The sequence below is a fragment of the Chiloscyllium punctatum genome, chromosome 3 (assembly GCF_047496795.1).
Source record: "Chiloscyllium punctatum isolate Juve2018m chromosome 3, sChiPun1.3, whole genome shotgun sequence".
In the NCBI taxonomy this organism is placed as follows: Eukaryota; Metazoa; Chordata; class Chondrichthyes; order Orectolobiformes; family Hemiscylliidae; genus Chiloscyllium; species Chiloscyllium punctatum.
Window position 1 is genome coordinate 15,019,726 of NC_092741.1, and position 25,953 is coordinate 15,045,678.

The following is a 25,953-nucleotide window of genomic DNA, read 5'->3' on the forward strand; positions in this document are numbered from 1 at the left end:
TTAATCTAGGGAGTGACTACTTCTCTGTAAGTCCTGTCAATAACCCCCTCTGCCTCCCGAATGATCCGAAGTTTATCCAACTCCAGCTCCATATTCTGACTCCCGAAGTGACTACTAAAAAAAGGGGTTAAGAAATAAACTAGTTACCTTATCTTGGAGAAAGTGAGAACTGCAGATGCTGGAGTACCAGAGTTGAAAAATGTGGTGCTGGAAAAACACATCAGGCCAGGCAGCATCTGAGAAGCAGGAGAATCGACGTTTCGGGCATAAGAAGGGCTCTCACAACATTCTTTTTAGATTAGAGGAGATTGTGAGATTGCTAGTGTCTTCCCCAGTGAAGACAGATCTAAAGTACCAATTCAACTCTTCTGCCATTTCTTTGTTCCCCGTAACAAATTCACCCATTTCTGTCTTCAAGGGCCCAATTTTAGTCTAAACCATTTTTTTTTTTCTTTTCACATACCTAAAAAAGCCTTTACTATCCTCCTTTATATTTTTGGCCAGTTTACCTTCATACTTATTTTTTCTTTGCGTATTACCTTTTTAGTTATCCTCTGTTGTTCTTTAAAAGCTTCCCAGTCTTCTGATTTCCCATTCATCTTTGCTATGTTATACTTTTTCCCTTTTGTCTTTTATATGGTCCATAACTTCCCTCATCAGCCACGGCCACCCCTGCCTCCCCTTAGGATCTTTCTTTCTTTTTGGAATGAACTGATCCTGCATCTTCTGCATTATACCCAGAAATACCTGCCATTGTTGTTCCACTGCCATCCCTGCTAGGGTATTGCACCATTGAACTTTGGCCAGCTCCTCCCTCATAGCTCCATAGTTCCCCTTGTTCAACTGAAATATTGTCACTTCCGATTCTACTCTCTCCCTTTCAAACTGCAGATTAAAGCTTATTGTAATGTGGTCACTACCTCCTAATGGCTCCTTTACTTTGAGGTCCCTGATCAAATCCGGTTCGTTGCACAACACCAGTTCCAGAATTGCTTTCTCCCTGGTAGGCTCCAGCACAAGCTGTTCTAAGAATCCATCTCGGAGGCACTCCACAAACTCCCTTTCTTGGGGTCCAGTGCCATCTTGATTCTCCAGTCTACCTGCATGTTGAAATCCCCCATAACAACTGTAGTAATATCTTTGCAACAGGCCAATTTCAGCTCCTTATTCAACTTACATACTACATCCAGGCTACTGTTTGGAGGCCTGTAGATAACTCCCATTAGGGTCTTTCTACCCTTAGAATTTCTCAGCTCTATCCATACTGACTCTACATCCCCTGATTCTAGATCACCCCGCGCAAGGGACTGAATATCATTCCTTACTAACAGGGCCACCCCATCCCCTCTACCAGTCAATCTGTCCTTACGATAGCACGTTAGGCGTGCCACAAGGATCAGTGCTGGATCCACTGCTTTTCATCATTCAAACAACGATTTGGATGTGAACATAGGAGGTGTAGTTAGTAAGTTTGCAGATGACACCAAAATTGGAAATGTAGTGGACAGCAAAGAAGGATATTTCAGAGTAAAATGAGATCTTGTTCAGATGGGCCAAATAGTCAAGGAGTGGCAGATGGAGTTTAATTTAGATAAATGTGAGTTGCTACATTTTGGAAAGGAAAATCAGGGCAGGATTTATGCACCTTAATTTTAATATCCTGGGGAGTGTTGCTGAAAAAAGAGACCTTGGAGTGTAGTTTAATAGCTCCTTGAAAGTGGAGTCTTAGATAGATAGGGTAATGAAGAAGGCATTTAGTATCCTTATCTTTATTGGTCATGGCATTGAATATAGGAGTTGGGACATCATGTTGTGGCTATACAGGACATTGGTTAGGCCACTTTTGGAATACTATGTACAATTCTGATTTCCCTCAAATGCAACAATGCCCTTATTTCCTTTGTCCAGATTGTTAATATATAAAGTGAATAGTTTTCATCCCAACAGGAACCTCTGCAAAACTCCAGCAGTCACTGACTGCTATCCTGAAAAAGACCTCTTTATCCTCACTGTCTGCTTTCTGCCTGTAAGCCAATCCTCTACCTGTGCCAGTATCTTGCCCCTAAGTCCATGGGCTCAAATCATATTTAGCAGTCTCTTGTGTGGCACCTTGTCAAAGCCTTATGGAAATTTAAATTAAATCACAACCATACACTTTCCTTTGTTTACTTGCACATTGTCTCCTCAAAGAATCTAACAGTTTTCTCAGCCATGACCTCCCTTTGTTGAAGGCATACTGCTAAGCTCTATTTTACAATGCACTTCCAAGTACTCCACAATCTCATCTTTCATATGGACTGTAAAATCTTACCAACAGCCGAAGTCAGGCTAACTGGCCTACAGTTTCTTCTCTTCTATTTCCCTCCCTTTTTAGACAGGATTGTTACATTAGCCATTGAGACCTTACCTGATTCCAGTGATTCTTGAAAGTTCACCAGCAATGCCTCCACATTCTCTTCGGCTATCTCCTTCATATCCTGCACTGTAGTCCATCGTGTCTTGGTGATTTATCCACTTCAGATCTTTCAGCTTCCCCAACATCTCCTTAGTGATGGCCACAAAGGCAATGGCTTTAGTGTTCTCAAGATTTTATTGGAAGAAGTTTCTACTCATCGTGTACTGGGATATCAAACTGATAATTAAGAGGCAATAAGAGTTTGAGAGTTAGAGGTAAAATAATGTTGCCACAGGGTAGTATAAGATATTCTGTACTACCTTTTACTGCAGAGGTGTAGCCAATGTAGGAGAATATTTAAATATGTATGGATATTATTCAGCTAGGATATTGTATACAGTTCTAGTGCCACACTATAGGAATGATGTGAATATATTGGAAAGTGTGCAGAAGAAATTTTCAAGAATAATTCTGAGGATAAGAAACTTCATTAGAGACAGTTCTTCCTGAATAAAAAAAACTAAGATCTGATAGTAATTTTCAAATTCATGGGGGAACTGGATAAAGTAGGTAGGGAGAAAGTGTTCATGTTTGTAAGAGATCAAGATCAAGAGGGCAATTATTTAAAATGAGTTGCAAAACAAGTAAATGTGATGTGAATCAAGTGCACCACTTCATCTGCAGGAGTCAATTTCTCCTCAGTCAGTCGAGCACAGGTAAATATCTTTGTCTTAAATATCATTGCCTTTTCCCAATTATTAGAAATTGTCATTACTGATACCATCACTGCTGCACCGCTTGGTTCCACCAGAAACTATCATTCAGAAGTCTTGATCCTGAATCTAAAAAATAGAATTGAATGCCAGAAGAGAGATGAGGATGCAGAAAATGTTGCAAAAGCGAAATGCAAAGTCTTGGCAACATTTATCAAAACAGAAACAGTGTCAGGTTGTGTCTTTTCATCATACTATCACTTGTTTCCTCCCTAGACTCTGTTACCACCCAAAAGTTTGCTGCATTGTTTTGTCTCTCCACCATCACAACCCCACAAGACCCATTAGATTCAAACACTGACTGTTCTTCCTACCTGTTTCCTGATTGCCTAAGTGATTGCAGCCTCCAATTCTGTGGATGCCCTTTCTATCTTCTAATCACTGACCACCCTGTCCTTTCAAAATCATCTCAATCCCTCATTTAGGATGAATGGGTCTTTGACGGCTGAAACCTCACTAATGAGTTAAGTGACCCTGGAGTGGGCTTTAAATTTCTATGAGTCAATATAGTCAATGGTCGTTTTGTCAATAACAATCGATCTCCTGGAACTTGTTTGTAATGTCTTTATTTTCTGTGTTTCAGGATGTTAAAGAGCTTTATGCATATTTTAGCCATCATTTCATTGATGCATTAGTGAAATCAACATCACTGTCATTAGATATACTGAAAAGAAGAATCTTCAAGTAAGTGTTTTCTGATTAATTGTTTTCAAATTTTATTTTTTGGGTATAGGAATAATTTTCCAAAATCACTCTTCTCCAATAGAACTTCACTGTGGTGAAACATTTGGGAAAGTGCAGGTGTGCGTGAGATATTTCCACGGTAGTGGAAATCTGCCAAATGTGCTATTGATGAACCAAATCAGACTCAGATCTGCTGAGGGCAGGCAACAGGAATCACATATCACTGGATTAAATGAGATCAGTCAAGACAAATTCCTTAAAAAAAAGATTTTAAAACAGCTTTTAATGTGAATAAAATCAAACAGCTAGTCATGGAGCCCACAAGAGAGCAGGCTATTCTGGACCTAGTGCTTTGCAATGAACCAGACTCTATAAAAGATCTTAAAGTAAGGGAACCCTTAGGAAGTAGCGACCATAATATGGTAGAGTTCAGTCTGGAGTTTGAAAGGGAGAAGGCGAAATCTGATGTAATGGTGTTACAGTTGAATAAAGGTAATTATGAGGGCATGAGAGAGGAACTGACTAAAATAGACTGGAAGCAGAGGCTAACCGGGAAGACACTAGAGCAAAAATGGCAGGAGTTTGTAGGTATAATTGAGGACACTGTACAGAGGTTCATTCCCAAGAAAAGAAAGATTAACCGGGGAGGGATTAGACAACCTTGGCTGACAAAGGAAGTCAGGAAATGTATTAAAGAAAAAGAGAGATCCTATAAAGTGGCTAAGAACAGTGGGAAATCAGAAGATTGGGAAGGATACAAAAGCAAACAGAGGATAACAAAGAGTGTAATAAGAAATGAGAGGATCAAGTATGAAGGTAGGCTAGCCAGTAATATTAGAAATAATAGTAAAAGTTTCTTTCAGTACATAAGAAACAAACGACAGGCAAAAGTAGACATTGGGCCACTTCAAACTGATGCAGGGAGCCTAGTGATGGGAGATAAGGAAATAGCAGGAGAACTTAACAAGTACTTTGCGTCAGTTTTCACAGTGGAAGACAGGAGTAATATCCCAAAAATTAAAGGGTGTCACGGGGCTGAGTTGAGTATGGTTGCCATTACGAAAGAGATAGTGCTAGAAAAGTTAAAAAGTCTTAAAATTGATAAATCTCCTGGCCCCGATGGGATACACCCTAGAGTTCTGAGAGAGGTTGCTGAGGAAATAGCAGAGGCATTGGTTGAGATCTTTCAAGAGTCACTGGAGTCAGGAAAGGTCCCGGACGATTGGAAGATGGCTGTAGTAACCCCCTTGTTCAAGAAAGGATCAAGGCAAAAGATGGAAAATTATAGGCCAATCAGCTTAACCTCGGTTTTTGGTAAAATTCTAGAATCCATCATTAAGGATGAGGTTTCTAAATTCTTGGAAGAGCAGAGTCTGATTAGAACAAGTCAACATGGATTTAGTAAAGGGAGGTCATGCCTGACAAACCTGTTGGAATTTTTTGAAGAGGTAACAAGTAGGTTAGACCAGGGGAACCCAGTGGATGTGGTCTATCTGGACTTTCAAAAGGCCTTTGATAAGGTGCCACACGGGAGACTGCTGAGCAAGGTGAGGGCCCATGGTGTTCGAGGTGAGCTGCTGGGATGGATTGAGGATTGGCTATCTAACAGAAGGCAGAGAGTTGGGATAAAAGGTTCTTTTTCAGAATGGCAGCCGGTGACGAGCGGTGTCCCGCAGGGTTCGGTGCTGGGGCCACAGCTGTTCGCATTATATATTAATGATTTGGATGAGGGAACCGGGGGCATTCTAGCGAAGTTTGCCGATGATACAAAGTTAGGTAGACAGGCAGGTAGTACTGAGGAAGTGGGGAGGCTACAGAAGGATCTAGACAGGTTGGGAGAGTGGTCCAGGAAATGGCTGATGGAATTTAACGTGAGCAAGTGCGAGGTCTTGCACTTTGGCAAAAAGAATATAGGAATGGACTACTTTCTAAATGGTGAGAAACTTAATAAAGCCAAAGCACAAAGGGATCTGGGAGTGCTAGTCGAGGATTCTCTAAAGGTAAACATGCAGGTTGAGTCTGTGATTAAGAAAGCGAATGCAATGTTGTCTCTTATCTCAAGAGGGTTGGAATATAAAAGCAGAGATGTACTACTAAGACTTTATAAAGCTCTGGTTAGGCCCCATTTGGAGTACTGTGTCCAGTTTTGGTCCCCACACCTCAGGAAGGACATACTGGCACTGGAACGTGTCCAGCGGAGATTCACACGGATGATCCCTGGAATGACAGGTCTAGCATATGAGGAACGGCTGAGGATACTGGGGTTGTATTCGTTGGAGTTTAGAAGATTAAGGGGAGATCTAATAGAGACGTACAAAATAATACATGGCTTTGAAAAGGTGGATGTTAGAAAATTGTTTCTGTTAGGCGAGGAGACTAGGACCCGTGGACACAGCCTTAGAATTAGAGGGGGTCATTTCAGAACGGAAATGCGGAGACATTTCTTCAGCCAGAGAGTGGTGGGCCTGTGGAATTCATTGCCACGGAGTGCAGTGGAAGCCGGGACGCTAAATGTCTTCAAGGCCGAGATTGATAGGTTCTTGTTGTCTAGAGGAATTAAGGGCTACGGGGAGAACGCTGGCAAGTGGAGCTGAAATGCGCATCAGCCATGATTGAATGGCGGAGTGGACTCGATGGGCCGAATGGCCTTACTTCCACTCCTATGTCTTATGGTCTTATGGTAAATTGGTACAGGAGGCAAGAATTTGGATTTTTTGGGTCATTGGGATCTCTTCTGGGCAGAAGTGACCTGTGCAAGATGGCTGGGTTGTACCTGATCTGTAAAGGGACCAATATCCTGTTGGGAAGATTTGCTAGAGCTATTGGAAGGGTTTAAACTAGTCCTTAAGGGTGGGATCCAAAGCAGTTTTGAGACAAGAAAGAAGATTGAGGCTGGTACAGAAATTAAAAGAGCAAGTAAAATAAATAAGTAAGGCAAAAGGATTGCAGAGAACGAGGGAAACTGATGCATTAAATTACATCTATTTCAAAGCAAGAGGCCTGACAAGTAAGGCAGAAGAACTCAGGGCATGGATGGAAATATGGTACTGAGATATAATAGCTATTACATTAACATGGCTGAGGGAGGGACCAGTCCAATAGGTCAATGTTCTGGGGTATAGATGCTATAGGAAGGATGGAAAGGGAGGTAAGAAAGGAGGGAGGAAAGTGGAGTTTTTGATGAGGGAAAACATCATAGCAGTACTTAGGGGATATTCCTGTGGGATCATCCAGTGAAGCCAAATGGGTGGAACTTAGAAATAAGAGGAGGTGATCACTTGGTAGTAATTATTATAGGCTCCCCAGTAGTCAACAGGAAATTGAAGAGCAAATATCCAGCAATTATTACAGATAGCTATGAGAATAATAGGGTTCTAATAGGGGATTTTAATTTCCCAAAGATAGATTAGGACTACCAAAGTGTTATGGGTTTGGATGGGAGGAATTTATTACATGTGTTCAAGAAAAAAGTTGTCAATCAATATGTAGATGACCCTACCAGCGAAGGAGCAAAACTCAACCTGTTCTTGAGAAATAGGGCAGGGCAAGTGACTGAGGTGTTAGTGGAGAAGCACTTTGGGACCAGTGACCATAATTGTATTAGTTTTAAAATAGTAATGGGAAAGGATAGGCCTGGTCATGGAGTTCTAAATTGGGATAAGGCCAATTTTGATAGTCTTAGACAGGAACTTTCAAAATTTGTTTTAGGGCAGGAGAAAAGAGACATTGGCAAGTGGGAGGCTTTCAAAAGTGAGATACTGAGAGTTCAGGGATAGCATGTTCCTGCTCGTGTGAAGGGCAAGACTGGCAGGGCTAGGGAACAGTGGATGACTTGAGCTAATGAGAATCTGGTCATGAAAAAGAAGGAGGCATGTATCAGTAATAGATCAATTGAATCCCTTGAGGAGAATAGGAGGTATAGGAGTACACTTAAGAGGAAAATCATGAGGGCAAAAAGGGGACATGAGATAGCTTTGGCAGATAAAGTTAAGGAAAATCCAAAGAGAGGATGTACAAGTATATTAAGGGCAAAACAATAACTAAGGAGAGAATAGGGCCCCTTAAAGATCATTGAGGCCTTCTATGTGTGGAACCATGGGAAATGGGTGAGATCCTAAATGAGTATTTCACATTAGTATTTACTGTGGAAAATAACATGGAAGCTAGGGAATGTGGACAAATAAACAGTTATGTCTTGAAAAGAGTCCAAATTACAGAAGAAGAGGTGCTAACGGTCTTAAAAATCCCTGAGACCTAATCAAGAGTATCCCAGGACATTGTGGGAAGCTTGGGAAGAAATTAAGGAGCCCTGGCAGGCATTTTTGTACCATCAACAGCCACAGCTGAGGTGGCGGAAGACTTCTGGATGGCTATGTTATGCTATTATTTAAGAAAAGCTGCAAGGAAAAGCCAGGGAACTATAGACCGATGGCATCAGTGGAGGGGATTCTAAAAGACAGGTTCTACACGCATTGGAAAAGGCAAGGAGCTATTAGGCATAGTCACCGTGACTTTCTACATGGGAAATCATGTCTCACAAACTTGACTGAGTTTTTTGAAGAGATGACCAAGAAGATAGATGAAGGCAGAATAGCAGATGTTGTCCAAGTGGACTTTGTCAAGTCCTTCAACAAGATTCCGTATGGTAGACTGGTTAATCAGGTTAGATAATATGGGACCCAAGGAGAGCTAGCCAATTGAATACAAAATTTGCTTGATGGTATGAGACAGAGGGTGGTGGCAGAGGTTGTTCGGATTGGAGATCTGTGATTACTGGTGTGTCACAAGGATCAGTGCTGGGTCCACTGTTGTTCATCACATATATAAACAATTTGAATGAGAGTAAAGGAGGCAAAGTTAGTAAATTTGTGGATGACACCAATATTAGTGGTTATAGTGGACGGTGAAGAACATTATCTAAATGTACAACGGGATCTTGATCAACTGGGTCACTGGAGTTTAATTTAGATGAACGCATGGTGTTTTATTTTGGTAAGACAAACCAGGCAGGACTTACATATTCATGTTAGGACCCTGCGGAGTTTTCTTGAACAGAGAGGCTGAGAGATGCGGGTACATAGCTCTTTGAAACTGGCGTCACAGGTGGATTTGGAAATGAAAAGGGCATTTGGCACATTGGTCAGAGCCTTGATTACAGCAATTGGGACAGTACAAGACATTGGTGAGGCCACATTTTGAGCACTGCATACAACTCTGGTCGGCCTGCTATAGGAAGGATGTTATTAAACTGGAAAGGGTGCAAAAAAGATTTTTAAGGATGGTACAGAGACTGGTTTGAGATATAAGGAGAGGCTGATTAGGCTGGGACTTCTGACCTTGTGGCATAGGAGCTGAGGGATGACCTTATAAGAGGTTTATAAAATCATGATGGGTATAGATTGGGTGAATAGGTAAAGTCTTTTTCCCCAGGATACAGAGTTCAAAACGGGAGGGCATAATTTTATAGTGAGAGGGGAAAGATTTAAATGGGACTTAAAGGGCAACTTTTTCACACGGAGGGTTGTGTGTACCTGAAACAAGCTGCCGGAGAATGTGAGGGAGGCGGGCACAATTACAATATTTAAAAGACATCTAGATAGGTACATGAGTAGAAAAGGGTTAGAGGGATATGGGTCAAATGCTGGCTAATAGGACTTGATCAGCTTAGAATATCTGGTCGACATGAGTGAGTTGGACCGAACAGTCTGTTTCCATGCTGTATAACTCTATGACTCTATGGCTGTATATCAAATTGAAAGAGAAATGCATACAATGTGGCAAAAAATTAGTGACAAAGCAGAGAATTGGGAAAGTTTTAAAATCCAACAAAAGATGACAAAAAAGGGAGAAAGTAAGCAATGAGGGTAAACTATCGAGTAGTATCATAATGGACAGAAAGAACTTCTGTAAGTATTTAAAAAAGAAAGAGAAATCCAAAAGTGAACATGGATTCCTACAATAATGATACGGTGGAAATAGTACTGAGGAAACAGGAAATGGAAAAGTAGTTCAAGGATAGCTTGAGTCCACAACTTAAAGTTTGAAGTTGGGAGAAAACCAATTTTGATGACATTAGATATGAGCTTTCAAAAGTTAATTGGGGGAGATAATGGTACTTCTGACATAACAAGAGTTCAGGACCATATTCCTGTTGGTGAGAAAGGCAAGGAGGGCCGGAATAGGGAGCACTGTGGGAAGCTAGGGAAAAAAGTTGTGGGATGCATAGCGGAGATATTTGTGTCAACAACATTCAGAGGTGAGGTACCAAAAGACTGGAAGATGGCTAATGTTGTGCTATTATTTAAGAAAGGATGCAAGGACAGGTCAAGAAACGAGAAACTGGTGAGCCTGATGTCAGTGGTCAGTAAGTTGTCAGAGGGATTCTGAGAGAGAGGATTTTCATGCATTTGGAAAGGCAAAGTCTGATTTGAGATAGTCAGCATGGCATTTTGCATGGGACATCATACCTTACATTCTTTATTGAGTATTTTTGATGTTAGATGAAGGTAGATGAAGGCACAGCAGTAGATATTGTCAATGTGGACTTTTCCAAGGCCTTCAACAAAACTTCGCATGAAACTGGTTGGTGAGTTTAGATCAAGGGATCCAGGGAAAGCTAGCGAATTGGATTCAAAATTAACTTGACATTAGGAGACAGAGGGTAATGATAGAGTGTTGTTTTTCAGACTGGAGGGCTGTGACTAGCGGTGTGCTACATGGATCAGTGCTGAGTCCATTGTTGTTAATCATTTTACAAAAATAATTTGGATGAGAACTTAGGAGGCATGGTTGTAAGTTTGTGGATGACATCAACTTGGTGGTATAGTCGATAGTGAAGAAGGCTATCTCAGCGTCCAGCAAGATCTTGATCAACTGAGCCAGTGGGCAGAGAAATAGCAGATGGAGTTTAATTCGAATAAATGAGGTATTGCATTTTGATAAGACAAACCAGGGCGGGACCTACACAGTTCATGGTCAGGCCTGGGAGGTACATAGTTCATTGAAAGTGGCTTTGCGGGTATAGAATCATAGAGTCCCTAGAAGTAGGCCATTCAGCCCATCAAGTACACACCGGCCCTCTGAAGAGCAGCCCAACGAGACCCACCCCTCTATCCTATCTGTGTAACCCTGCATTTTCCATAGGCAAAAGTGAGGACTGCAGATGCTGGAGATCAGAGTCAAGATTAGAGTGGTGCTGGAAAAGCACAGCAGGTCAGGCAGCATCCAAGGAGCAAGAAAATCCTGCTCCTCAGATGCTGCCCAACCTGCATTTTCAATAGCTAATCCAGCTAACCTGGATATCCCTGTACACTATGGGCAATTTGGCATGGCCAAACCACCTAACCTACACATCTTTGGACTCTGGGAGGAAATCAGAGAGATAGATTAATTAAGGCAGAAAGATAATTACAAATAATCAAAGCAAGATGGTACCAGAGATCATGGTTGAAGCTGTCCTCATGAGTACAGTTTCTGCTCAGTGATTCTGCATTGTTGTGTATTTCAAACTTGACTTCTGACTTAAAATAAGATAGAGAGTTATAACATAGAGACCGTTTTCAGGAGGGTAACCTGGGCCATAATTATTTGCAATATAATGACTTGGATGATGGAAGTGAAGGTCCATGAGTTAGATTTGCAGATAACACAAAAATAAATTGGAAAGCAGTTACTGAGGATAACAGGAAAAGTTTAGAGAGGGACTACAGGGAGAACTAGCCATTTGGATAGAAGGTAAAAGACAGAGGTGGTGGTGGAGGGTTGTTTTTCAGACTGGGGGCCTGTAACCAGTGGAGTGCCACAAGGATCTGTGCTGGTCCTGTACTTTTTGTCATTTACATAAATGATCTGGATGCGAGCATAAGAGGTAGTTAGTAAGTTTGCAGATGAAACCGAAATTGGAGGTGTAGTGGACAGCGAAGAAGGTTACATCAGATTTCAACATGATCTTGACAGATGGGCCAATGAGCTGAGAAGTGGCAGATGGAGTTTAATTCAGATAAATGCGAGGTGCTGCATTTTGGGAAAGCAAATCTTAGCAGAACTTATACACTTAATGGTAAGGTCCTAGGGAGTGTTGCTGAACAAAGAGACCTTGGAGTGCAGGTTCATAGCTCCTTGAAAGTGGAGTCGCAGGTAGGTAGGATAGTGAAGAAGGCATTTGGTATGCTTTCCTTTATTGGTCAGAGTATTGAGTACAGGAGTCGGGAGGTCATGTTGCGGCTGTACAGGACATTGGTTAGGCCACTGTTGGAATATTGCATGCAATTCTGGTCTCCTTCCTATCGGAAAGATGTTGTGAAACTTGAAAGGGTTCAGAAAAGATTTACAAGGCTGTTGCCAGGGTTGGAGGATTTGAGCTATAGCGAGAGGCTGAACAGGCTGGGGCTTTTTTTATCTGGAGCATCGGAGGCTGAGGGGTGACCTTATAGAGGTTTACAAAATTATGAGGGGCAAGGATAGAACAAATAGGCAAAGTCTTTTCCCTGGAGTCAGGGAGTCCAGAAGTAGAGGGCATAGGTTTAGGGTGAGAGGGGAAAGATATAAAAGAGACCTAAGGGGCAACCTTTTCACGCAGAGTATGGTACATGTATGAAATGAGCTGCCAGAGGATGTGATGGAGGCTGGTACAATTGCAACATTTAAGAGGCATTTGGATGGGTATATGAATAGGAAGGGTTTGGAGGGATATGGGCCGGGTGCTGGCAGGTGGGACTAGATTGGATTGGGATATCTGGTCGGCATGGACGGGTTGGACTGAAGGGTCTGTTTCCTTGCTGTACATCTCTATGATATACGTAGGTTAAGTGGATGGGCAAATATTTTGCAGATGGATGTAATGTAGGAAAATGTGAGGTCATGTAATTTGGCAGGGGGAATACAACAGTAGCATTTTATTTAAATGGAGAGAGACTACTATTTAAATGGAGAGACAATGCTGATTTCTTTGAGGGTCCATGTTCATGAATCACACAAAACTAGAATCAATGTTCAGTGGTTATAGGAAGACAAATTGACTGTTTGCCTTCATTTCAAAGGTCTTGCTAATACTACACAAGGCACTAGTCAGAAAACAGCTGGAATCCTCTATTGGTTCCCTTATCTAAGGAAACATTTAACCAGAATTGGAGGGCATTCAGAGAATATTCGCTCTGTTTACCAATATTCACTCTGTTGACCCTGGTCTTGGAGGAATTTTCATGTACAAAAAGGTTGAGTAGATTGATTTTGTACTCAACAGAGTTTAGAAGAATAAAAGGAAATCTTATGAAAACATATATGATTCTTAGGTTGCAAAACGCAGCATCTATTGAGAGAAAGCAGAATCAATGTTTTGAGTCCAGTGACTCTTCATCAAGACCAATAGCAGCTAAGAAAATTTGCTATTTATACTGACCACAAAGTTTAGGGATATGGGGGAAAAGATAATTGGATGGGTGGACATGGAGCCCAGAGAGAGAGATGATATGAAAGTGGTAGGCAGGCAAGGATATTATTGATCGTAGGCCAGGACAGAAGAAAAGTTCAATTAGTAATCATGAGATCTGAGAGTAGAAGAGAATGGGTAGGCCATACTAAAACCAACCCATGTCAGAACAGGAACAACTGTGAGGGTGCGTAAAAAACATGGAAGGACGGAATCATATTCTAAATTTATTGAACTTGATGTTGAGTCCTCAAGGTTGCAGGGTTCCCAAATAGAAAATGAGATGCTGTTCTTCAGCTAAACTTGCTTGAATATTGCAGCAGGTCTGTGACAGAAGCGTTTGCGTGGGAACACGGTAGTGTATAGAAGTGCATGCAACTGGAAGTTCGGGGATCATTTTTATGGACAGAATGTACAAGTTCTACAAAGCAGTCTGTGTTTCATGTCCTGAATATAGAGGAATTCACACTGTAAATAGTGAATACAGTTGAGTCATAGAGATGTACAGCATGGAAACAAACCCTTCGGTCGAATTCATCCATGTCGACCAGATATCCTAACCTAAGCTAGACCTTGCGAATTTTGAGAAGGTTTGTAGCTCAGGTTGAAGTTCTGGATGTAGGTTTGCTCACTGAGCACGAACCTTCCAACTCAGCGAGCAAACCTACATCCTAATCTAGTCCTATTTGCCAGCACTTGGCTTATACCCTTCCTATTCATATACCCATCCAGATGCTTTTTAAATGCTATAATTGTACCAGCCTCTACCACTTCCTCTGGCAGCTCATTCCATACACGTACCACCCTCTGTGTGAAAATGTTGACCCTTAGGTCCCTTTTACATCTTACCCCTCTCATCTAAACCTATGCCCTCTAGTTCTGGACGTCCCCACCCCAGGGAAAAAAACTTTTCCATTTAGCCTATCTATGCCCCTCATGACTTTATAAACCTCTGTAAGGTCACTCCTCAGCCTCCGACACTCCAGGGAAAACAGCCCCAACCTATTTAGCCTCTCCCCGTAGCTCAAATCCTCCAACCCTGGCAACATCCTTATAGATCTTTTCTGAATTGGTACCTTGCATCAAGTTTCACAACATCCTTCCAATAGAAAGGAGACCAGAATTGCACACAATATTCCAGAAGTGGCCTAACCAATGTCCTGTACAGCCGTGAAATGACCTCCCAACTCCTGTACTCAATACTCTGACCAATGAAGGAAAGCATACCAAACACTTACTTCACTATCCTATCAACCTGTGACTATACTTCCAAGGAATTATAAACCTGTACTCCAAGGTCTCTTTGTTCAGGAACACTCCCCAGACTTTACCATTAAGTGTAAAAGTCCTGCTCTGATTTGCTTGTCCAAAATGCAGCCCCTCACATTTATTTAAATTAAACTCCATCAGCTACTCCTCAGCCTATTGGCCCATCTGATCAAGATCCCGTTTTTCTCTGTGATAAACTTCTTTGGTGTCCAATACACCTCCAGTTTTGGTGTCAACTGCAAGCTTACTAAATATACCTCCTATGTTTATATCGAATCAGTTATAGAAAAGATGAAAAGCAGTGGACCTGTCACCAATCCTTGTGGCACACCACTGGTCACAGACCTTCAGTCTGAAAAGCCACCCTCTGCCACCACCCTCTGTTTTCTACCTTCAAGCCAGTTCTGTATCCAAATACTGGATTAGTGGTGGTGGAAGAGCACAGCAGTTCAGGCAGCATCCAACGAGCAGCGAAATCGACGTTTCGGGCAAAAGCCCTTCATCAGGAATAAAGTCAGTGAGCCTGAAGCGTGGAGAGATACGCTCCACTCTTCAGGCTCACTGCCTTTATTCCTGATGAAGGGCTTTTGCCCGAAACGTCGATTTCACTGCTCGTTGGATGCTGCCTGAACTGCTGTGCTCTTCCAGCACCACTAATCCAGTATTTGGTTTTCAGCAGCTGCAGTCATTGTTTTTATCCTGTATCCAAATGGCTAGTTCTCCCTGTAATCAGGATTGAATGAAGTGCAGGTAAATCGCTGCTTCACCTGGAAGGTGTGTCTGTGGCCTTGAACAGTGAGGAGGAAGGAACTAAATGGACAAACGTGTGATTGCATGGCAAGATGTTGTGGGGGTGCGGAGAACTGTGTGGATTGAAGGAGGGGTGAAATGGAACGAGATGTCCCAGAGGGAACAGTCCCTGCAGAAGACTGACAAGGAGGGTAAGGGACTATGTATCTGGTTGTGGCATCCTGCTGAAAGTGACAGATATGGTGGCTTATAATTCTTTGAATATGGAGGCAGGTGAGGTGTTAAGTGAAGACCAGGCGAACCCTAGATTTATTGTGGGAGGACAGGAGACAGGGTGAAGGCAGGAGTGCAGGAGATGAACAAGACATGCCCAACAGTTGTGTCAACCACAGTAGCAATTGAGGAGAAATTTGAATATTTCTGAGCAGGAATTTCAGGGGGAAATTTGGGAGGCACAGCAGAAAGTTATCCCAAGGAAGAAAAAAACATGCTAAGGAAAAGATGAGGCAAGCATAGCTAACAAGGAAAGTCAGGGGCAATGTGAAAGCAAAAGAAAGAACATAAAATGTGGCAAAAATTACTGAGAACCCTTAAAAACCAGCAGAGGAAGACTAGAAGAGCAATAAGCTGGGAGAAGATGAAACATATGAGTAAACAAGTTAGTGGTATACAAGTAGATTGCGTGAGTCTTTTTGAGACATCTAAAAGGTAAGAGAAGCAAGAGTGGACATTGGGCTACTGAAAAATTATGTTGGAGAAATAGTAATGCAGAACAAAAAGATGGCAGAGAAACTGAATTGGTACCTTGCATCAATTTTCACTGTGGAAGATACCAGCATTAGACCAGGACTTTAAGAGAGTGGGAGGGCAGAGGTGAGTGTAGTGGCCATTATTAAGGAGAAATTGCTAGGGAAGCCGAAAGGTCTGAAGATGGATAATTAACCCACACCAGATGGATTACACCCCAGGTTTCTGAGGGACATAGCTGAGGAGATTGTGGAGGTATTGGTGGTGATTTTTTAGGAATCACTGGAGTCAGGGAAGGTACCAGAGGACTGGAAAATGGCAAATATAACACCCTTGTTTAAAAAGGGTGGGAGATAGAAGACAGGAAATTACAGACCAGCCAACCTGACCTTGGTCGTTGGTAAGGTTATTAAGGATGAGATTGTGGAATATGTGGAAGTGCATGGTAAAATAGGGTTCATCAAGGGAGGTCAGGCCAGGAAATTCTATGAGAATCACTTGAGGAAGTAACAAGCAAGTTAGACAAAGTGGAGCCAGTGAATGTGATATATTTGGATTTTCAAAAGGACTTTATCTGGGTACCTCACAGGAGACTGCTGAATAAAATAAGAGTACATAGAGTTAGGGGCAAGGTACTAGCATAAGTAAAAGGATTGGCTGACTGGCAGAAAGCTGAGAATGAGGATAAAGAGGTATTTTTCAGGATGGCAGCCAGTGGAACTCTGGCAGGTTGGAACCACAGCGATTCACATTATACATTAATGATCTAGACAAATGAACTGAGGGTATTAGTACTGTTTCCAGATGGCACGAGGATAGGTGAGGGAACAGGTAGTGTTGAGAAAGTGGGGAGGGTTTACATGAACTTGGACATGCTCAGTGAGGTGGCAGATGGAAAACGCTGTGGGAAAGCGTGAGGTTATTCAATTTGGGAGGATGAATAGAGACAGTAAACTATTTTCTGAAAGGCGAAAGGTGTCAGAAATCTGAAGCACAAAGAGATTTGGGAGTCCTAGTTCAGGACTCTTTAAAGGTTAACACGCAGGTTCATTTGGCAGTTAGAAAGTCAAATGCAATGTTAGCATTCGTTTCAAGAGGCCTAGAATACAAGAGTGGAGATGCACTGCTGAAGCTGTTTCAGGCTCTGGTCAGACCATGCTTGGAATTTTGTTTTGGGTCCTGTAACTGAAGAAGGATGTGCTGGTATTGGAGCGGGTCCAGAGATGAGCGCTTGTCATATGAGGAGCGGTTGAGGACTCTGGGTGCATACTTGATGGAGTTTAGAAGGATGAGGGGGGGATCTGATTGAAACTTACAGAATACTAAGAGGTTGGGATTGAGTGGAAATTAAAGATGTTACCACTAGTCGGAGAGACTCAGACCTGAAGGGACAACCTCAGAGTAAAGTGACGACTTTTTAGAACTGAGATGAGGAAGAATTTCTTCAACCATATGGTAGCTCATCTGTAGAACACATTACCCGAGAGGACTGTAAAGGCCAAATCATTGAGTGTATTTAAGACAGAGATAGATAAGTTCTTGATTGGTAAGGGAATCAAGATCTATGGGAAAAAGGCAGGAGAATAGGGGTTGAGAAACATATCAGCCATGATAGCATAGTGACTCGATTGGCCAAATGGCCTAATACTGCTCTTCTATCTTATGGTATTGTGGTGAGAGCAAAGTAGAAATTGGAAGTGAAATTGATGATTTTTTGCAATTTCGAATGAGGGAGTGAAGCAGCATCAATGATGTCATTGGTGCACCAGAAAAGAGTTGTGGGGAGGTACACAAGTAGGACTGGAATAAGGAATGTTCTACATACCCTGAAAAGAGACAGGCATAACTGGGACCTATGCAGATATCGATAGTTACACCTTTGAAATGAAGAGAGTGAGAGGAGTTAAAGGAGAAATTATTCAAAGTGAGAATGAGCTCGGTCAGGCAGGGAAGGATGGTGATAGATGGGGCGTTCAGGCCTTGATGAGGGATGTACATGTAAAGGTTTTACATATCCTCAGTGAAAAGGATGCAACTGCTGCCAAGGACTGGAAATTTTAAAATCTCTCTGTTGGGACCATCTCCACCTTTCTGCATAGCTCGTTCCCCACCCTTCAACTCTTCTTCAGTATAAAAACCACTTGTCCCTAGTTGCTATCAGTTCTGATGAAGAGTCACCAGAGTCAAAATGTTAACTCTGCTTTCTCCTAACAGATACTGGATTAGTGGTGCTGGAAGAGCACAGCAGTTCAGGCAGCATCCAACGAGCAGCGAAATCGACGTTTCGGGCAGAAGCCCTTCATCAGGAATAAAGGCAGTGAGCCTGAAGCGTGGAGAGATAAGCTAGAGGAGAGCGGGGGTGGGGAGAGAGTAGCATGGAGTACAATGGGTGAGTGGGGGAGGAGATGAAGGTGATAGGTCAAGGAGGAGAGGGTGGAGTGGAAGGTGGAAAAGAAGATAGGCAGGTCGGACAAGTCCGGACAAGTCAAGGAGACAGTTACTGAGCTGGAAGTTTGAAACTAGGATGAGGTGGGGGAAGGGGAAATGAGGAAGCTGTTGAAGTCCACATTGATGCCCTGGGGTTCTCCTAACAGAAGCAACCAGACCTGCTCTGTTTCACCAGCAATTTCTGTTTTTGTTTCACATCTTCAGCATCCACAGTTCTTTATTTTATTGAACAAGATTCTTGGGTGACTTCAGAGTATATGCATGAGAAGTTTATTTCCCTTTGTGGGAGCATCTAAGACCAGAAGGTATAATCTCAAAAGTTAGGGGTCACCCATTTAAGACTGAAAAGCAATTTCTTCTCTGAGGGCAGTGAATGTGAGTGATTCGTTGAAGCAAAAAGCTGTCAATGCTAAATCGTTAAATATATTCAAGGCTGAGATAAACTGATTTCCAATAAATGAGGAAACTAGTTATTGGATAAGGCAGGAAAGTGGTATTAAAGATTATCAGATCAGCTATGATCTCATTATCTCAAGCCGATTTGATAGCCTGAATGGCCAATTTCTGTTCCTATATTTTATGGTGACTAATTGCCTTGGAGAAAGTGAAGGTGCCTTCCTAAACTGCTGCAGTCCTTGAGCGGTTGCTACAAAATAGTTAGGAGAGGAATTCTATGATTTTAACCCAGTGATTGTGAATGTTAATTCATCTTCATCAAATTTATTATTTTCCTCGGGCCAATTTGCATAATAGAGATAATATTTGTGTTCTGCTTCTTAATTTGGTGCCGAGCTTCACAGACTGACTACACAGAACATCTTTCTTTGTCCTACCATCTTGTTGATGCCTACATGAGCCACAACAACTGGAACCTCCCCATTCCATTTCTTTGTCAAGTCTGAGTTGTGGTCTGATCCCTCAAACTGGGCTCCAGTGCAGAGTTGGGCAGATATAGAAACTTCAGCCCCTCAAGCCAGCTCTGCTCCTCAATAAGATCATGGCTGATTGTCCAATAGCCTCTTCCCACTTTTCCCTCATGTCCTCTGAGTCCTTTAGCCCCACGTGCTGCATCCAACTCCTTTGTGAAATCATTCAATATGTTAGCCTGGACTGTTTTTTTTACAAATTCTACAGGCTCACAGCTCTCTGCATGAAGAAATTTCTCCTCATCTCAGTGCTAAATGGTTTACCCTGTACTCTTAGACTCTGACCCCTAGCTCTAGACTCCCTTGCCAATGGGAATGTCCTTCGTCTTTGTCTCCCACGTGTTCCTTTTAAAACTTTGTAGGTTTTTGTGAAATAGAACTATACAGCTTAGGAACGAACCTTCAGCCCATGATGTTGTACCAAACATGATACCAAATGAAATCAATCCCTTTTGCCTGCCTTTCGTCCAAATCCCTCTTTCTTCTGAACTCCAGTGAATGTAATCCTAACTGATTCAACCTCTCCTCATTGGTCAATCCTGCCATCCTAGGAATCACTTTGCTGCATTCCTCTAAAGCATGAACATCCTTCCTCAAATAAGGAGACCAAAACTACATATAATATTCCAGGTATGGTCTCATGGCCCTGTATAATTGCAGCAAGACATCCTGTTGAAGAATTGAATGATTGAACATATGTCTGGAAAGCTGGCATAGGAGGATGGGCATTAGATTTCTGGGACGCTTCGAACAATTCTAAGAAAGTTAGGACCTGTAGAGGCTGAACAGTTTATACCTGTACAAGTCTAGAATCAATATTCTTTTTTCATGCTGTTGAGGAGATCCTCAGCTAGATTAGCAGAGGAAGGGAAACTGTGGGCAAATTCAGTACTGAGAGTAAGAGGCAGAAACCTTACAAGTGACTCTGAAAGATAGAGGAACCATTTTCAAAAACTGTGTTCCCTTCATTCCTTTTCCCTAAAACTATTCTAGTTACCTGTTGTTTTTGCACTTCTCAGAGATTTACTTGCATATTTGCTGTTCTGTCTCTGTCTAGTACTCCTCTTAAGGTCCATAATAGAATGTTACAGCCTGTTTTTTTGTCCTCAAGCTCAATCCATTTGGCCTCCTTTGAATATCCTTCTAACATCCTTCATCATTCTTCACAGTTGTAATTGTTTGCTTGATCATGATTACCAACCTCTTCATTTTTTATTATTCTCTCCTCATCTTAAAGTCAAATCACGAGAACATTGCTATTACAAAAATAGAAAAAGGGATTGGAATGACAGATCAACGATATCATTCTATTGTGCTTCTATTTATGCCTTAGCACATCTCCTATCTTTGCTATACCCTTTGTATTCAAGTATACTCTTGAGGAGGGCAAAAGTTTGTAAAATGTTTCTCTAACCTTTGTTTCCTCTGCCTTCCAGATTCTTTTACTGATTTTTCCAAAATTTTACCCCAAGAGATATCCTGACTCAAAATATATTTTTGTATCACATTCTTTCCTGACTGCGCAATTACACTTTGATCTGATTCTCACCAACATTGTTGTGTTACTAACAAGTCGGACACCTACATCCCAGAATATCTCCATTCACTCTAATGAACATCAGAATTTTATATAGATTAGAGAATCTTACTACAAAAAAATGCTAGTTTCATAATAAAATATGAAGGGTTTCATGAAACATTAAGTTATTTACTTTTATGTTTATTTTATATGTACGCATTTCATTTGATTCAACGCATCAAGCAGAAGAGGAACCTTTGGCTACTCAAGCAGTGTTGAGGAATTTGCTCCCTTTTTGAAGGCTGAAGTGCTCTTAGCAATTCCAAATGTGGTATGTTAATATTGTAATGTTTTAAACACTTAGAAAAGTTCAGTTAATGTTCACAACTAGTTTAATTTCATCCTATAAAACAAAATCTTGTTTATCAGTTCCGTCACTTACTATCTTGACATCATTCTCACTAAACAGTTGAACACACAACTTTTCTTTCTGGCTACACCATCCTGTTCCATCCCTAATTTTGTCCAGCGGGACAGAATGTCCTCAGCACAGTCCCTAGTTACCTGTTTTATCATAACCAGACAATGGCTTCTCTTCCTGCTTCCATACTGCTACGTCAGTATTCTTTCGTTGGCAGTTATCTGTTGTTCAATTACTTATTTCCATTTGATAATCTCAATTTCCAACTTCATTCTTACAACATCTAGTGGTATCTCAGTAACACGGCTCAACCTGAGTCTGAATTATTGTGCTGCTTGTTTGACATCCTGCACCAAATGAGAGGAAACCTCCTCTAATGAAATGTTTGGAAGACAAAACCTGACACCAATTCCATTCATAAGTCACATACTCAATCTCTGGCCGGTGTCTGAAGCTAAGTTAGGATTTTGGCAAGATTTTGAAAAAAAAAATGCACGGTCAGCCTCACTACTTTTTAGGCTGGTGAATTATACCATGGTAAAACCATGCATCACTGTCTTTAGATTACATTACAGTGTGGAAACAGGCCCTTCGGTCCAACAAGTCCACACCGACCCGCCACCCACCCATACCCCTACATTTACCCCTTACCTAACACTACGGGCAATTTAGCATGGCCAATTCACCTGACCTGCACATCTTTGGACTGTGGGAGGAAACCGGAGCACCCGGAGAAATCCCACGCAGACATGGGAAGAATGTGCAAACTCCACACAGTCAGTCGCCTGAGGTGGGAGTTGAACCCGGGTCTCTGGCGCTGTGAGGCAGCAGTGCTAACCACTGTGCCACCATGCCGCCCAAATCTAATCTAAATCTAAAAATCTAATCTAATCTAAAAACCATGCATCACTGCCTTCTGCCCAGCTCTGTTTTTACATAAATCACAATACACAATTTTGTTGCTTCCAACTTAAAGATGAAACCTCTTCTTCTTACTCTGTAACCCCAATTTCTCCTCTTCCCCCTCAAGGAGCAGCATCCTCTAATACCACCCTGCTAAGCCCCCCCTTTGTGATCCTATGTGTAAATAAGATGTCTTCTCATTCTTCAAAACCCAATGGGTAAATGTTCTGTGAAGCACTCTATGAGGAGGCATCCTGTATCCCCAAAACAGAGGAGACCGCATCGGGAGCAATGGATACAGTGAATGATGTGTGGAAGCGCAGGTAAAATTTTGAAGGATGTGGAAGGCTCCTTTGGGGCCTTGGATGGAGGTGAGAGGTGAGGTGTGGGTGCAGGTTTTGCAATTCCTGCGGTGACAGGGGAAGGTGGCGGGCGGGGAGGGTGGGTTATTGGGAGGCCGTGAACCTGACGAGGTAGTCACGGAGGGAGTGGTCTTTACGGAAAGCAGATAGAGGTGGGGAGGGAAATATATCTCTGGTGGTGGGGTCCGTTTATAGGTGGCGGAAATGGCAGAGGCTGATGCGATATATACGGAGATTGGTGGGGTGAAAGGTGAGGACCAGCGTAGTTCTGCTCTTGTTGTGGTTGGAGGGGTGGGGTTCGAGGGCAGAGGTGCGGGAAGTGGATGAGATGAGTTGGAGGATATCATCAACCACATGGGAGGGGAAATTGTGGTCTTTAAAGAAGGAGAATATCTGGTATGTTCTGTGGTGGAACTGGTCATGGGCAGGATGCAGGATCTGACAAAACACATTGATGAAGGTGGAGCAGAGGATGTGGTATATGGACTTTAGCAAAGCATTTGAAAAGGTTCCTCATGGTCAACTTATTGTGAAAGTAAGGAGGCATGGGATACAGGGAAATTTAGCTGTCTGCATAAATAGAAGACAGAGGGTGGTAATAGATGGTAAGTGTTAAGCCTGGTGCTCAGTGACCAGTAGTGTTCTGCAAGGATATGTTCTTGGACCTCTGCTGTTTGTGGTTTTTATCAATGACATGCATGAGGAAGTGGAAGGGTGGGTTAGTAAGTTTGCCAATGACACGAAGGTTGATGGAGTAGTCGATAGTGACGTGGTCTGTTGTAGGTTGTAACGGGACATTGACAGGGTGCAGAGCCATACTGATAAGTGGCAGATGGAGTACAACCTGGGAAAGTGTGAAGTGATACATTTTGGAAGGTCGAATTTGAATACAGAATATAGGGTTAAAGTCAGGATTCTTGGCAGTATGGAGGAACAGAGGCATCTTGGAGTCCATGTCCATTGACCGCTCAGAATTGCCACCCAAGTTGACAGGGTTGTTAAGAAGATGTACAGTGTGTTGGCTTTCATTAGCAGGGGGATTGAGTTTAAGAGCCACGAGGGTATGCTGCAGCTCTGTAGAGCCCTGGTTAGACCACACTTGCAACACTATATTCAGTTCTGGTCGCCTCATTATCGGAAGGATGTGGCAGCTTTAGAGAGGGTGCAGAGGGGATTTACCAGGATGCTGCCTGGACTGGAGGGCATGTCTTATGAAGAAAGATTGAGGGAGCTAGGGCTTTCCTCATTGGAGTGAGAAGGATGAGAGGTGACTTCATAGAGGTGTACAAGATGATGAGAGGCATAGATGGAGTGAATATTCAAAGACCTTTTCCCAGGCCAGAAATGGCAATCACAAGATTTTAAGGTGATTGGTGGAAGATTTAGGGGAGATGTCAGATTTTGGTGCTTTACACACAGAATGGTGGGTGTGTGGAATGCACAGCCAGCAGTGGTAGTAGAGTCAGATACATTAGGAACATTTAAATGACTCTTGGATAGGCACATGGATGATAGTAAAATGAAGGGTAAATAGGTTAGTTTGACCTTCGGGTAGGATAAAAGGTCAGCATAATATCGAGGGCTGAAGGGCCTGTACTGTGCTGTACCATTCTATGTTCTATATTAATTGGAATTTAAAAGAATGGGGGGGGAGTCTTAAAGAAACATATAAAATTATAAGGAGAACAGATAAGATAAGATAGAAGCAGGGAGGTAGTTTCTACTGGCAGGTGAAACTAGAACAAGAGGGCATAGCTTCAAAATTAGGGGGAGCAGATTTAGGACCAAATTGAGGAGAAATTTCTTCACCCAAAGGGTTGTGAATCTGTGGAACCCCTTGCCCAGTGAAGTAGTTAAGGCTTCCTCATTGAATGTTTTTAAAGCTAAGACAGATAACTTTTTAAACAGTAAAACAATTAAGGATTATGGTGGGAGGGTAGATAAGTGGATCTGAAGTCACGAAAAATCAACCTTGATCTTATTGATAGGCGGAGCAGGCTCGAAGGGCCAGATGGCCTACTCGACTGTTGGATCTGATATTCTTATGTTCCTTTGTATTTCAACCTTTGTAATTTTCTCCTTTTAAATATGGAAGAACTGCATTGGCCCAGTCAAAAGAGGAAGGGTTTAAAAAAATTGCAGTTAAGGCATGCTGTTCTTACTTTCGCAATACAACCATTAAGTCAGGTACTGACATTGCATTTAATTTAAAGACAAGCATAGAGGCAAAATCTGCATATAGTTAGGCAGAGACCAATTCACAAAAGGGTACGGTCATTGTTACATAGATCTATGAAAGATATTGTAGTGTAAAGGTAGCTTGATGCATCACAACACATTGTTGTATAAAAGGTCTCCATCCTACTCTGTACAGCAGTCTGAAAGCAGCCAGTCGGTTAGCAAGTCAGTTGGACAGGTAAAAGTAATGACTGCAGATGCTGGAAACCAGATTCTGGATTAATGGTGCTGGAAGAGCACAGCAGTTCAGGCAGCACCCAAGGAGCTTCGAAATCGACGTTTCGGGCAAAAGCCCTTCACCTGGAATAAAGGCAGTGAGCCTGAAGTGTGGAGAGATAAGCTAGAGGAGGGTGGGGGTGAGGAGAAAGTAGCATAGAGTACAATGGGTGAGTGGGGGAGGGGATGAAGGTGATAGGTCAGGGAGGAGAGGGTGGAGTGGATAGGTGGAAAAGGAGATAGGCAGGGAGGACAAGTCCAGAAAAGTCATGGGGACAGTGCTGAGCTAGAAGTTTAGAACGAGGGTGAAGTGGGGGCAGGGGAAATGAGGAAACTGTTGAAGTCCACATTGATGCCCTGGGGTTGAAGTGTTCCGAGGCGGAAGATGAGGCGCACTTCCTCCAGGCGTCTGGTGGTGAGGGAGCGGCGGTGAAGGAGGCCCAGGACCTCCATGTCCTCGGCAGAGTGGGAGGGGGAGTTGAAATGTTGGGTCACGGGGCGGTGTGGTTGATTGGAATGGGTGTCCCGGAGATGTTCTCTAAATCGCTCTGCTAGAAGGCGCCCAGTCTCCCCAACGTAGAGGAGACTGCATCAGAAGCAACGGATACAATAAATGATATTAGTGGATGTGCAAGTAAATCTTTGATGGATGTGGAAGGCTCCTTTAGGGCCTTGGATAGAGGTGAGGGAGGAGGTGTGGGCGCACGTTTTATAGTTCCTGTGGTGGCAGGGAAAAGTGCCGGGATGGGAGGGTGGGTTGTAGGGGGGGGCGTGGACCTGACGAGGTAGTCACGGAGGGAACGGTCTTTGCGGAAGGCGGAAAGGGGTGGGGAGAGAAATATATCCCTGGTGGTGGGGTCTGTTTGGAGGTGGCG

General features: G+C 42.6%; 1 protein-coding gene across 1 annotated transcript in view; it reads left to right on the forward strand.

The window, feature by feature from the left end:
* The window catches only part of LOC140453953 (dynein axonemal heavy chain 8-like), a 1,210,036-nt gene that overhangs the window by 503,889 nt on the left and 680,194 nt on the right, over positions 1 to 25,953 (forward strand). The window contains exons 25-26 of the mRNA XM_072548830.1: positions 3,752 to 3,852; positions 21,182 to 21,269. Of these exons, the coding sequence (XP_072404931.1) occupies positions 3,752 to 3,852; positions 21,182 to 21,269 (189 nt within the window). The remainder of the gene's footprint in view (positions 1 to 3,751; positions 3,853 to 21,181; positions 21,270 to 25,953) is intronic.